A 13,519-nucleotide genomic window follows, 5' to 3' on the forward strand; every position below is an offset into this window, starting at 1 on the left:
AGAAATTACTCTCACATCCTCAGTCTGGTACAGACACAGTGAGTGACTCGCTGTCACTTTGGCACTTAGTCATTGTTGGTAGAATATATACAGTAGATCTAATTTTGAAATTGCCAGATGTCAGCGATGAAAAAAATGTCATGCCTTTGTTCAGTCAAAATCAGACGAGTGGTTTCTCAAATATTGTGCATGAATGATAGAATAATTGACGTGTGTGTGTGGACTTGATCAGTTCTTCACTTTGCTCTGAAACACCATCACTGGATGAACATCTACATGTGTGTAGGTATAGGCCTCTGTGTGTGTGTTCTGAGACCTGTGTGTGTGTCAAGTCTGTGTAAACAAGTGTGCATGTTTATTTATGTCCATGTCTCGCTGTTAGGTTGCGTGTGTGTGTGTGCGTGTGTCCACATGGCCTGAAATGATGAAATGTGTTGTTAATGTTGTAGGTTATTTTAGTCTACTGACAGTTGTTGTAGAGGTGGTTGTGCATTGCGTGTCGAGCGTGTGTGCATGAGGGTGTGTGTGTGTGTGTTTAATTGGACCTCCCTGAGCCAGTCTCCAGGTGACGGAACTCATCTGCTCTTCCCCTGATTAAGGACAACAGATGGACTGGTAGCAAAACACACACACACGCACGCACGCATGCACACACACACACACACACACGCACACACACGATTCATCATCAAACACACTGAACACACACATTATACAAATCACGTGGCCTGTAATCAATAGTAAATACACACACACATTTGACTCTTCTGGCCCATAGATATCCATGCATCATACTCAAATGACCCAGATGCTTCAGTTTGTACAATCTACATCATTATCACCTTCCTCATCATCACGGTCAACTACGCAAGTAAAACTCAGTATCAGCCACATCCTCCTGCAAATCATCCTCATGCTGCCTCTTTAAGTCGACATCACCACTGTCCTTCTCCGTCTCTTTGACTGACAGAGACAGAGTTCATTTATTTTAGCCAGTGAGGCTAAAAGATTACAAAAAATCTCATTCAGGAAAAATGTGAGCGAAAACTAACTATGTGACTGGCACAGAAATTGCCTTTACTTTTGCCAAATGAGCATTTCACAACGACAGCAACTTTATAAATATTCTTAATTCTTTATTTGTGAGTCATTTCCCACAGAAAAATCAAGCACAAGAACACACAAACACACACTGATGGTCTTTGACCAAAATGTCTCTGAAGCACATAACCGTAACAGTACCATTTACATAATAGTAATATTACAAGTGCACATTTTCTTAGAAAGAGACAAACAGAAAATAAGAAATAAGAAACAGAAACAAAACAATCTTTCCTCTCCATGTGCTTGATGTATAATATTGACCCACTGAATGTGATATGATATGATGTCCACACCTTGGAACAAATATATGATAAAGTATAGTATTAGTATAGATAAATATTACAAATACAGTAAATTAACATAATTGTGTCATGAAATATTATAAAAGATTAAATATTCTAATAAAATGTTTATATGAAAGATAAATGTATTTATATATGATGAGATTTCAAAGCTTGTTTAATCTTTGAGGTTATTCATGATGCAGTTCACAGTTGAATGTATTTTATTTTGTCCAACATGCACACAGTCTAATTTCCCACAGATTCTGAGTCATTATCCAAGTTCAGTTTGCTGGTATCAACTTAACAACTCTGCAGCTCCAGACTCTATTAACTCCAATAAACTCCAGTGCCAGGGTTGTTACAACAAACTCTCCCATTACTGTGAATACCCAATCTTTAGGTGGTTTCTCTGTAGATCTGACTCATCCACTGAGCCTCCTCTAACCTTTAACAGATGTTCAGCAACTTTCCAACAGCCCACAAACCTGAGTCAGTGTGTCCTACACTACACCTGCCTCATTAAAACACGGCCATACTTTTAATAGTGTAAGAACACAAACTCAGTAATGTGTACTTTCTCACCCTGGGACTAATTAAAACATATTTATATTCATTCCAGGTGTCAAACTGAAAAAGTGTGGCCCCTCAGATTATGAAGCACTTAAAACCCACCAGTGTTCATGTTTAGGTCCCAGTTTGTAGTTTATGTAGATATCAAGATGGTGCATGACTTTTAAAATTAGGTTCACTGGAATACTTAAATCAAACTTGTTGACATGTCCTCTAAGGGACAGAAATTTGGGACAGAAAGAGAATCTTAGAGAGAGGTGAACAAAATCAAGAGTCAGCAGATGATTCATTAATCTCTCAAATGATCTTTGTTGTTGTTACATAATATCAGAGCAAAGACAGTCGCTCCTCGATCTTGCAGTAAAACTTGTCAGTGAACCTGGTTTGACCCCGGAGCAGATATTACTCTAGGCCCATATTAATCCGGCAGTCACTGTAAAACACTCCATTTGGTCTACACCCATCTGCCTTCAGGGCCACATTAATGATAATTACGAGGTTCTCAGCATGCGAGTTAATATTCCCCCATAAAATCCATGTCATCGCGCAAAAAAGCTAAAATAGAATATGCTTAGCAGGTGATAAAATGAGTGGGAAAACAAAAAAAGTATATGGACTCTCAAAAATCTTTCACAACGGGACAATATTTAAATTCATGTTACACGCTGCGATAGCTGAATCAAATCGATGAGTACTTAAAAAAAACATAACAATAATTTCCATTCTTATCTCCCCAAAACATGGCGCCTCGCCTCACACACAGAGAAACTAACACACACACACACACACACACACACACACACACACACACACACACGCTCAAAATATGAAGAGAAAGGGAGGAAGGAGGGAGAAGGAGAATGAAAGACAGAGAAAAAGAGAAAGAGGGGGGTGATAACAGCTTCAATAAATCATCCGGACCAGTCGCTGCTCCCCGGGGATGTGGGATGGATTAAATTAAGCACTCCCTCTACCCGTGTGTCTATCCATCCCTCCATCCTCTCTCCCTCTCTCTCTCTCCCTCTCTCTCTCTCTCCCTCTCTCTCTCTGCGCCGTATAAATGCCAACAGCTGATCGCGCGACGGCACACGGAACACCTCGCGGAAGCTGCAGAAAGAGAGACCGAGGGGAAGAGAGAGAGAAGAGAGAGGGATACAGAAAGAGAAAGAGCTGGGGATGCTGTTGATCCATTCGGCCGCAGGGAGTCTTATTGTGATTTTTTACCGACCTGAGTAGTCGCTGTTAACGGGAATTAAGGACTATTTCTGCGGCAAAGAGGGAAGGACAAGGTGTCCGACATTTATTTTGAAAAGCTTCCAAAATCGTCCTTCCATTTTTTTCACCCTCTCTTATTTTCTTCGCATCCCTCCCTCCTCCTCCTCCTCCTCTTCCTCCTCCATCTCTTCTTCCTCTTCTTTAAAGAGGCCCGAGAGCCACCGCACACGCTGCAGGGTACCTTCCACCGCCTCTTATTTTGTTTTTTTTGTTTTTTTTTCTTTTCTTTTTTGACTGCTCACGCGCCTCTGTCCCCCGGTCTGCCGCCTGCCCGCGAGCTCTGAGAGCGCGAGGCACCCCCCGGAGGGAGCTGTCCGGTGCTGAAGTTGCATTTCTCTTCTTCTGTGCACGAGGACCTAAGCGGGGAGACGGAAGACGGTCAGAGACTCAAACAGAGAAGAAATTATAAATAAGCGGCGGTGGAACGGAGAAGTCTTTCACAGGATCAGTCCACGGCTCTTGCTTCCTCTGAATCTGAAAACAATCTTTCTCTGGTTCGCCTGTCCTGTTGGTGTGTAACGGGCGAATCACCACGCTGGCCAGGCCGTCGGCGATCGGCTGTTTCTGTGAGTGTGTGTCGTTGTGTTTGTGAGAGTGTGAGTCGGTGTTGCACCACCATGCCAAGGTCTTTCCTGGTGAAAAAGGTGAAACTGGATGATTTCTCCACCGGAGCGGATCTGGAGAACGCCTACCGGCACAGGACAGACCTAAGCCTGCGGCTCCATGACAAAGGTAGGTCAGGCTGCCTACACAACGAGCACTAACAGGTGTCTCAAACACAAGTCGGTCTCTAAGAGGAGGAGGAGGACAGGCAGGGAGTATAACGATGCTGTTTCCTAAATAAGGCTGTATGTGTGTGATCATGAGGTGGATTTACCTGTTGTGTCCAGGAAGGATTCCCTCACTGTGACTCTTCTTTAAGATCGACCCCATTCAGGGGCTGCCACATCGGTGCAGACATGCAACTCTTAATAAAGGATAACTCTTACTGTGTCAATACCACTCAGTGTTTATAATGAGCGTAGCCTCTTTCATGTGTGCATTTATCTCCCATGGCATCACCTGTTCTTATGAATACCCTGTAATATTTCTGTAATTAATCTGTAGCCTTTAAGGGTTGTTTGCTACCTGTAGGCTGATGTGGGTGTACTCAAGGCAGATAAGTAGCCTATAATTGACAGCAGAGAGTTATCACATAGTTATGCCCTTTCTCGTGGGTAATAAAAGCTTCAAAGCCACGCACTAAGCAGTGCATTGCAAAATAAGCAATTCTTCATGACTTCAAAGGATTATTAGTGTCGACTGTAAGAGCTACACGTGCACTTCAGAGCACAGGGGAGCGCAGGATGAGAGGGACACGGTAAAAGACTGAAGGACTGACAATCTCAATAACCAATACTGCCTGCTCAGTGAGTGTTACCACACCACATAATCTAGCACTTTATTTACTGAGAGTATAACAGCTAAAGCAGGCTTGCTTTCAAGCGGTCGGTCGGTTGTAAGAGTTGAGCTGCCACCGAAGCGGAAAGGTCACTTGAGAAATCAACTAAATCCAGCGCGTCCCATGTTTCATTGATTTTGGCTCATCGTCAGCAGGGACTTCCCCGCCTCCGCCGGCTAAGTAAGGTTAAAAGAGATAAAGACTGGATAGAGGTTATTAATATCTGGTCCATTTTCACTTGGTTTTGTGGAATTTCACAGGGCAAAGCTCAGCCAATGTCTAAATGTTCATTAATTCAGTAACCTGGTCTCATGTGGACATGTGTCTGCAAGGTCAGTGTGATGCTAATGATGTTTTTGATGATGCATGAAACCGACACTCACACTATCCCATAGACTGGCTGTGGGTGTCTTATACAGACATTGATTCCATAAAACATTGGACAATAGTTCATATATCGTTTAAACATACCACTGACAAAATCTTCCACCCGCAGGTGCAACACAAATAAGCAGCGGTTTAGTTATTTTTCATGCTGCAACGCGGTGATGAAAAACGTCACCACCATTGGACAGGTGTTTTCCCGATTTGCTCTTCTTGGTTGCACATAGAATTAGCCCCATCACAGGCTCCTATCCCACATTCTGCATGAGGGGTTTGACTGTGCTCTGTGTCCAGGTGTGCCTGTCCTGTGTTTCTGCAGTGTTAGCAGATTTTTGCACGACAATTCTTCACCTAGACAGGAAATTTTTAATAAACGTATAACTCCCTGTGTGCTAACAACAGCAGGCACAAGCCTACTCTTTGATGATTATCACTAAGATACAAAAGAGGAACAGAATTGACCTGCCTGACCACTCTTATCTCACTTTACGGCCACTGATGTTGAACTGTTGAATGTACAGTAAATTAACAGATTCTTAATCTGAGTAACAGTTTCTATCCAAGGGGATTGATTGTCTTGATCTGGATCTTATTGTCTTGTCTTGGTGTAAGCGTTGAAAATGAATAATATTTCATTAGATTTAGTCTTTAGGCGTAACGGGGCAGGTCCCATTGCAGTTATCCTGAAGCGACAGTGTTATTCATTGTTTGGTGCTGCCCTCTGCTCCTCTGAAGCTGTGAACTTCCCCACACCCTGCAACTGTGTGCGTCACATCTTAGCCCACACCAAAAACCAGAGATGCCCTTGTCATGTAAATGAAGCCACTGCTCTGCTTCCACCTCAATGTCACTGACACGTTGATGCACATCAACATGTGTATCCCGTGCGCTCTCTCTGTACTTCTCTGCTCATAAAGCAAAAAGCTGTCAGTGGTGTATTCATAATGTCGAGGTTAACAAGCCCTGCTCGGCTTGACACGCGATCTGCCGCCTCAGCTGCACCATGCAACGCTGCCTGCACCGGCCACCTTTTGTCTCCATCCCCAACATATGATGGAAACAGCTTAATGCGGCTTCTACAGACAGTACAATACTGGCTCTTACCACAAAAGCGCACCATGTTAGGAACAACTTTCTGCTTGAACGAACCGGCTTTTAGAATAATTCATGTTCCACCCGTGTTCCCTGTGCTGTGTGTAATGGGACTGTGTTTTCAGACGGGACGCCATGGCAGATGTGCTAGCAGGAGCTGTTAGGCCTATCATATGTAGACAGATATGCGGTGTCACAGGGGGCTTGTTGCGTCTGCGGCTTACTCAGAAATCCCCAGAGAGACTGGATGGATGAATAATAATACCAGGCATTTCAAAGGATGCAGGACCAGGCTGTTTGCAGCATATGATGGTGATGCATGCAGTAAATCACACCTGTCTTCTTGAAAACTTCTAATATGACAAATATGTGGCAAAAATATGTCACGTCCAATTGATCACAACAAGTTTTCATCTTATTGATATGAAGCTGACATTTAGTGGGCCAACTTAAAAATAGCCATAATAGAAATAATCTTGATTTGTAGACCTTACATCCTCTTACTTTATTTTTTTATGTTTTGTTTTGTTATGTTGTTTTTGGGTTGGCTCAATGGAGATGTAACTTCTGAAGGTAAATAATAGTAAGGCACTGGGTATTTATTAGTTGTATTTGAAGTATAAAAAAGTAGCCTGTGTTGCTATTAATATGTACTGCATCACAGGTTGTGTTTATAGATACCTGTGTTCAGGAGCAGTTAAGTCTGTATTTAAGCTTTTAAACAATCAGCTGTGTTCCTTCAAATCACCAAATCAAACCTATGCTGTGACACTATGGATAGATTGCCACAAAAACCACCCAGTGTGTTTATAAATGTGTGTTTAGCAAAAATGCCTGTGTGACCGATTGCATCTTTGCCCCTATGAACACAGTAAATGAGCAGAAAACAACATGTGTACATCCACACTAAGAAACAATGTATTTAGACTGTCTGTCTGTCAGCTGGATCTAAAGGTATCTTATAATGTGTGTGCTTGCACATAAGCTCGTCAGAATGTATGTATGTACTGTAAGTACATTACTGTACTTTATGTAATTATTCATTTCTGTATTTAGCCTGTTATGTAGACACATTCACATGAAAAATACACATTAAATTGTAAATAACTGGCATTTTGTCAGCTATGCATGTATCAAGAGGTAGTAGCGTCATCCAACCTGCTCATATACAGTTTATCTATTCTGCTTTAGAATGAGTTTCAATAGCTGTGTTTTCTCATAAGGCTTGCAGTGCAAGTCTCCGACCCCCTGATCTGTAAGAAACCTCCAAAGTGTTGACTGCACACACTGAGCCTGTACAGCAGCCTTGCTGTTACTGTCCATTGACCTGCACTGCACTGGATCTGTCCGTGGTGCTGATGCTCATTTTCACACGCTAAATCAGCTTTCTCAAGTTCAGGGTCAGCCGGTACGCATTTATCTTCCACAGAGGAACTGTTTTAACTGCAACCTTTGAGGGCTGAGGGGAATTATTTTGCTGAATTATCTCTGGACTAACACTGCAGGCTCTTTTCACACGGGCAACAGGTGTGCAGGAGATAAACATACATTCTGTCCTACAATACGCCAATTCAGTCTTTCACATACTGTATGTTTGCAGTTTAAAGTAGTAGTTGCTGCTGCAGTACTGATGGTGAGGTGACAACCTTCCCTTATCACTTGTGCGGGGCAAACTCACAGAATGGGACTTGGCTGTGGCTATAGTTGCTGCAGTATCACTATGGGGCAGATACATACTTGAGGGAGTGCAACTACCACTATATCCTGTGTACTTTTTACAACTGAAAGATGCTATTTTTTTCAGTGCATTTAGAGTGAGATGAGGAACAAAATGATTTTATAAAAAAAAAAAAAAATACTGCATATAACCATAGATAATGTTGTGGTTTAGATGTCCTGGAATTACATGTAAAATAGCTGACCAAGGATCAGATCTTACTGGAGCCTTCTGTTTCACCTACTGTGTTGCCATATTTGGTTTTTCTGCTCTTTCAGCTTCAAGGAAATACAGCATCTGGCTTCTCAACACATACATTACAGCACCGCCTGTCATGTCAGCATTTGTGTCCATCCGTAGAACTCACTGAACAGCTTAATGGTGTTTCTACATACAACATACTGATCTAACGTATTACATACAACAACATGTGAGAAACAAGTTACTGCTTGAATGAACCACCTGTCTGGAATACTTATGTCTCTGTGTTTTGTATTATGATAAATGCACTCAAGTGGGATGCAGAGGCAGAAAAAACACCACACAGCTTTATAGGCCAGCTCTATGTCACTAATGGTGTGATGCTCACTCATATAGTTGTTTACTAATATAGTTGGAAGAAGCACTTATTTAATTCCACAAATTCAGACTGTGTAACGCTGGTCAGTACACTGCATCTCAGTCACTATTGTCTCTGTGAGGAAAGATACAGCTGAGGAAGGGGGACTATCTGATTTCACTCTGTTCTTCCTGTTCATCTGGCTACGCCAGTCTAATGGTGTCAATCCAAATGTTTCCTCTGTTGTCAGATAGATACACACTTCTTCTGCATGTGCATCATGTACATTGCTTTTGCTATGAACGGTCTCTGGCGTGGTGGATTAAAATGTTTGCGCCTGTGCTTCTCTGTGCCTCTTGAGATTTTTTTTAATATGAAAGTTGCATTCTTTACTACCTATCAAACCATGTTGTGGCTGCGGCAGGGACAATTACCATTTGTCTGATTTTGTATACTGTATCTCTAATTCACTTTTTTATTATAACTTCCACCACACTGTCCTTTAACCTAATACTGTTTTCTTTTTTCTATATCAGCTGGTTACATCAGTGACTACATCAGCCCTGTTGTGTACGATGGTGAGAGTGACAGTGGGATCAAGGTGCCCTCTCCTGATCCGCTCTATGATGGTATCCACAGTGACTACGGGGCCCCTGACTCTGAGTCTCCTGACAGCCCCGGCTCAGAAATCACTGATGGCTACATCAACGGAGATGCTGCAGTGAGTGAGGGTTACACAGTGGATGCCTTCTTCATCACCGATGGCCGTTCGAGAAGGAAAGCCCTTGGCAGCCCCAGGACCATTCAGAGGCACACCTGCAACGAGTGCGGCAAAACTTATGCCACGTCTTCCAACCTGAGCCGGCACAAACAGACACACCGCTCGCTGGACAGCAAGCTGGCAAAGAAATGTCCAACCTGCGGAAAGGTGTACGTGTCCATGCCTGCCATGGCCATGCACCTGCTCACTCACGACCTCAAGCACAAGTGTGATGTGTGTGGGAAAGCGTTCAGTCGACCTTGGCTTTTACAGGGTCACATGCGCTCCCACACAGGCGAGAAGCCTTTTGGGTGTGCCCACTGCGGGAAGGCCTTCGCAGACCGCTCAAACCTGCGCGCTCACATGCAGACCCACTCGGCCTTCAAGCACTTCAAATGTAAACGCTGCAACAAGACCTTCGCGCTGAAGAGTTACCTGAACAAGCACTACGAGTCTGCCTGCTTCAAAGGCCCCTTCTCTCCTCTTGGCCCCCTAGATGCATGACCCCCTGCATAGATAAAACAACAGACAAAACTGCAGACATAAATTACCATTATCCTTACAGAATGAACTGCAGGCACAAACATTCTATTTTTTGGTCACAATATGACCTTGCTTTCCCTCCTCCCCCTCTCTCACTCCTCCCCCCACCTTGCTTTCCATTGGAGCCTATTCATGATGATGAAGATGATGAAGATAGCACAATTTTTCTCCTTGAGATTTGCCCACTTAAGGATTTAACTGATCTACGCATGCACTTCCTCAAAAAACTCCTCACCTCCTCTTCCTCTGGTTGTCCTGGATAGAGACAATAAAACTAACTCGGCTTCCTTCTGGCATCTAGATACAATATGACACCATATATTTTGGGACACAGATGATGATGAGGATGACGACAAAGACAATAGTAAGCCTATAGCCACTGGGTTCCTCCCTGCAATAAAATGCAGTGAAAGTTTTTCCTTCAGATTTTGTTTTTTTGGCGAATAATAGTAATAATAATGATAATAATAATGTTCTGCTGCACCAAGTGACCATATTCTCTCCACTACTGAGGTAAAAATACTATTTATTTATTTATTTATTTACTTGTTTATTTATTTATTTACTTATTTCAGCATTTTTTTTCTTTTTTAATTTATTGTAAGTTTATACTTGATTTGATAACAATGAAGTGATACCATTATTTATTTGTTGCACTTTAATTTCTGTGTATGTATGTAGGATATTTGCCAACCTCTTTTTATCACTACAGGCCAAAGCATATGTCACTTTTTTGAGTACTATTTTTTCCTATTATGTTGTTTACCTTTTTCTTATTAACGTTATTGCATGCAAAAAAAAAAAAAAAAAAAAAAAATGAAATCTATGCCAACATCATAAAAAGCTTATGATTTTTGCCAAAATCCAATAGATAGAACCTGAGGGCAATATTTTTTCTCTTGGAGCCTCCGTAGGACTCTTTAAAAGCAATAATCACCTAATGCATGGTATTTTATGATGAAGTTATGAAGTATTACCTACTACTGTATAGCAGTTTAAAAATCAGGTATGTTTTACTTCACCTATAGTCATAAACAGAAAAATACTAATATTACAGACATCAGGGAACATGCCAATGTAGTGTTAGAGTATCAAAAAGAAAAGTCCTGTCTTTCCTCTCTTGTTATGCACTGCCTGCCTCTTAGTGAGTAGAACTAATGTAGGATGTAGGCTAGAGAGGCTGGGATCAGCTGCCTGCTGGGTGTGAGGCCTATTGTAGGATAACTATAACCCCGACAGACCTGCTTGAAGCTAACTCCAGCATGAAATAAGCCTGCTAACAATAAGCAGGAGAGGCCTCTCAACATTTTACTCAGATTGGATCATTGACCATTCATGACAGTGCAGTGGTTATTTTAAGTTTTGGGATGTTAAAATAGCATTCCAATGTTGGAAAACATCTTTCCTGTCCTGCAGCCAAATAATGTAACAACAAGTCTTTGAGAACCTTTTAATAAGGCTAAGGGACATCATATATTTCTCTTGATACAAACAAAAACTAAAATTAAGTTAATATAGCAATCAAACTGGAGAATTATGCACTGAAATGTGCACAGACCCAAAATGATAGGTAGCTTACATAGTATTTAGCAAAATCTCAGTACACTTTCAATAGAATACCAATTCAGAGTTTGGTGCATTGTTGAAGTTGGACGAGGTCAACTTTAAATGCAATGCATTATTCAGCTACCCTTCCAGTGCACTTCCAAACCCTACAGCGTGCATTCTTAAACCACAGAAAAAAGCATGCACTTAAGATGGATGGTCTGATTGCAGCTTAACTGTTACAGTCCCATACTGTAGATGCACACGACAGAGTCCTGATTATTCTGCAGTAGGCCCCTTTCATCCCCACCGGGCCGACCATAGGCTAACTCTATGAGTGATATACCTACAGACAGGCTAACTCTAATCATCCCGGACGCATAGATCGTTTAACATTTGATCTAGCTGGCCAATACCAGTGTTGCTGAACCCAGTTCTCTGCAGCTCAGAAACCTTTTCTACAGATTCATGGAGCTTCCTGAGAGACAGACTGAGGACACACAGATCTGCACAAAAAATTAAGCGTTTGCTTATGTTCATATGTCATACTGTTTGTCCACATTGTAACCTTGCATCAAGAACACAGTGCCTGCCGACAAGCTCTTGGGGGTGACACAATCTGTGTCTACGGTCAAGCTTTTAACAATTGAAAAGAAAATGGGTTTAATATTCAGATGTAGATCTCTGACAAAGTTTTGATAACTGCAGTGCTTCCTCATGCATGACATCACTTTGTCACAGATGGGGTTGACTGATACCCAACATCATTTGGGGTTATAGAGACAAACAGTAGTAACGTCATTTACATCTGAGAGATAAAGCTATAGGACCTGTGCACAACAGCAAAAGGCGACCACATCTGACAATGTCCTGAAGTAAAAAAAAAAAACTACAATTTTGTGATAAGTGTTTCCTTGCATAATAAGACGATGCAATCTTTAACGTCTTTTACGAAGAACCTTTTTTGAAAAATTTAGCTCACAAGTCAGTAATAAGGAGGGAGTTTTTGTTGTGACTGGAGCAATCAGTATGTGAGTCAGCAAACTGCAGGTCTTATCTCTCTCCCTGATGTGTGAACTAGATTTGAGCTGCAATTACTTGAATTGTATCAGACGATTAGTCACAGAGCTCCAACTTGTTAGGGCTTACATTTATGTTTTTGTCTTTTTATCTGTGATTTTTAAGCCTTGGCCACAATAATCAAAACAGAGATAGAGACAGAAATAACAATATGCCATTATTCTAACAACTGATTCTAAAATATTATTCCTCACTTTTGTCTGAAAAAGAAAACAGTATAAACACACATTGCTACTGTAGCGGCTGATAACAATGTGACGGGTACAAAACATACCGCTAACAGTATCTCTGACTGCGACGTCTCCAGGTGTTGGTTTACATGTCACAGATTGTTTCATTGTGTATTAAAAGTCTTTGCATCTTTGCACTGCAGTCTAAATGTCTTAAAGGTATTTGGATTAAGTAGTTGATGTATTGCCGGTGACTGGTTTTAAGGCAGAAAAGCTGAGTTTGTGCATCTGTTTGTCTGAGTGTCTGTCTCTGGGTGAGCTCCAGATCTGATCTCTCTAAGCACTTCCATTCTAGTCATTTCCACCTTAAAGAAAGTAGCACAATGAAACTAACTAGAATTCAGGTAGAGAAGAATTAAAAACCTTGTACTAGCTTGACCTCTCTTCTTTTTTTGTATTTCCAAGTTAAAGAATGATGATAACCTAAATAATCATTTATTGCAAGAGGGTTTGTAAAGAATCCTTTGGATTGATACATTTTTACTGCTGTATAGCGATTATCTGACAGACCTTATCTCAGGAGGTTTGGATCTCTGTTGCAGAGAGACAATCTCCTGGGGTTTTTTTTGAGCCAGTATTCAGACAATGTAAGCACAATGAACACAAAGCATTTTGTGCCACTTCATAATAAAGAATAATCTTAACGAACTGAGGAAGTTTGTTGTAGTTTTGTGTCTTGTCTTCTGTCTATCATGATAAACACACACAAACTAGCATGGCTGCTAAGTTGTGGTTGAGTTGTGAGTAATGCCTGTATTTCATCCCATTTAAACCCTTTTGTCCATATAATTTCTCCACTGTTTAAGCAGCTTTTAACTTAATTCATGCAAATAAAGTAAGTTTACCTTAAAGTCAGAAGAGTGCTTTACAGAGAGTAGCACTCACTCTGGACTCAACAGTCCACACTTTGCATTAGCTTTGTCAATACTGTATGT

General features: G+C 41.4%; 1 protein-coding gene across 1 annotated transcript; it reads left to right on the forward strand.

Moving 5' to 3' along the window:
* Window positions 1-2,892: 2,892 nt before the first annotated feature.
* LOC130171612 (transcriptional repressor scratch 1-like) lies at window positions 2,893-13,233 on the forward strand. Its single transcript, XM_056379671.1, has 2 exons — window positions 2,893-3,965; window positions 8,963-13,233. The coding sequence occupies exons 1-2, from the start codon at window positions 3,851-3,853 to the stop codon at window positions 9,688-9,690; spliced, it is 843 nt and encodes a 280-aa protein (XP_056235646.1). The 5' UTR covers window positions 2,893-3,850; the 3' UTR covers window positions 9,691-13,233.
* The last annotated feature ends 286 nt before the right edge of the window (window positions 13,234-13,519 follow it).

This window comes from Seriola aureovittata, chromosome 7, assembly GCF_021018895.1.
Source record: "Seriola aureovittata isolate HTS-2021-v1 ecotype China chromosome 7, ASM2101889v1, whole genome shotgun sequence".
Taxonomy (NCBI): Eukaryota; Metazoa; Chordata; class Actinopteri; order Carangiformes; family Carangidae; genus Seriola; species Seriola aureovittata.

Bases quoted from the DNA above. Each gene is read 5' to 3' on its own strand.
- LOC130171612 (XM_056379671.1), top strand. From the start codon at position 3,851: ATGCCAAGGTCTTTCCTGGTGAAAAAGGTGAAACTGGATGATTTCTCC. The intron at 3,966-8,962 runs GTAGGTCAGGCT...TTTCTATATCAG, and splicing joins CCTGCGGCTCCATGACAAAG to CTGGTTACATCAGTGACTAC.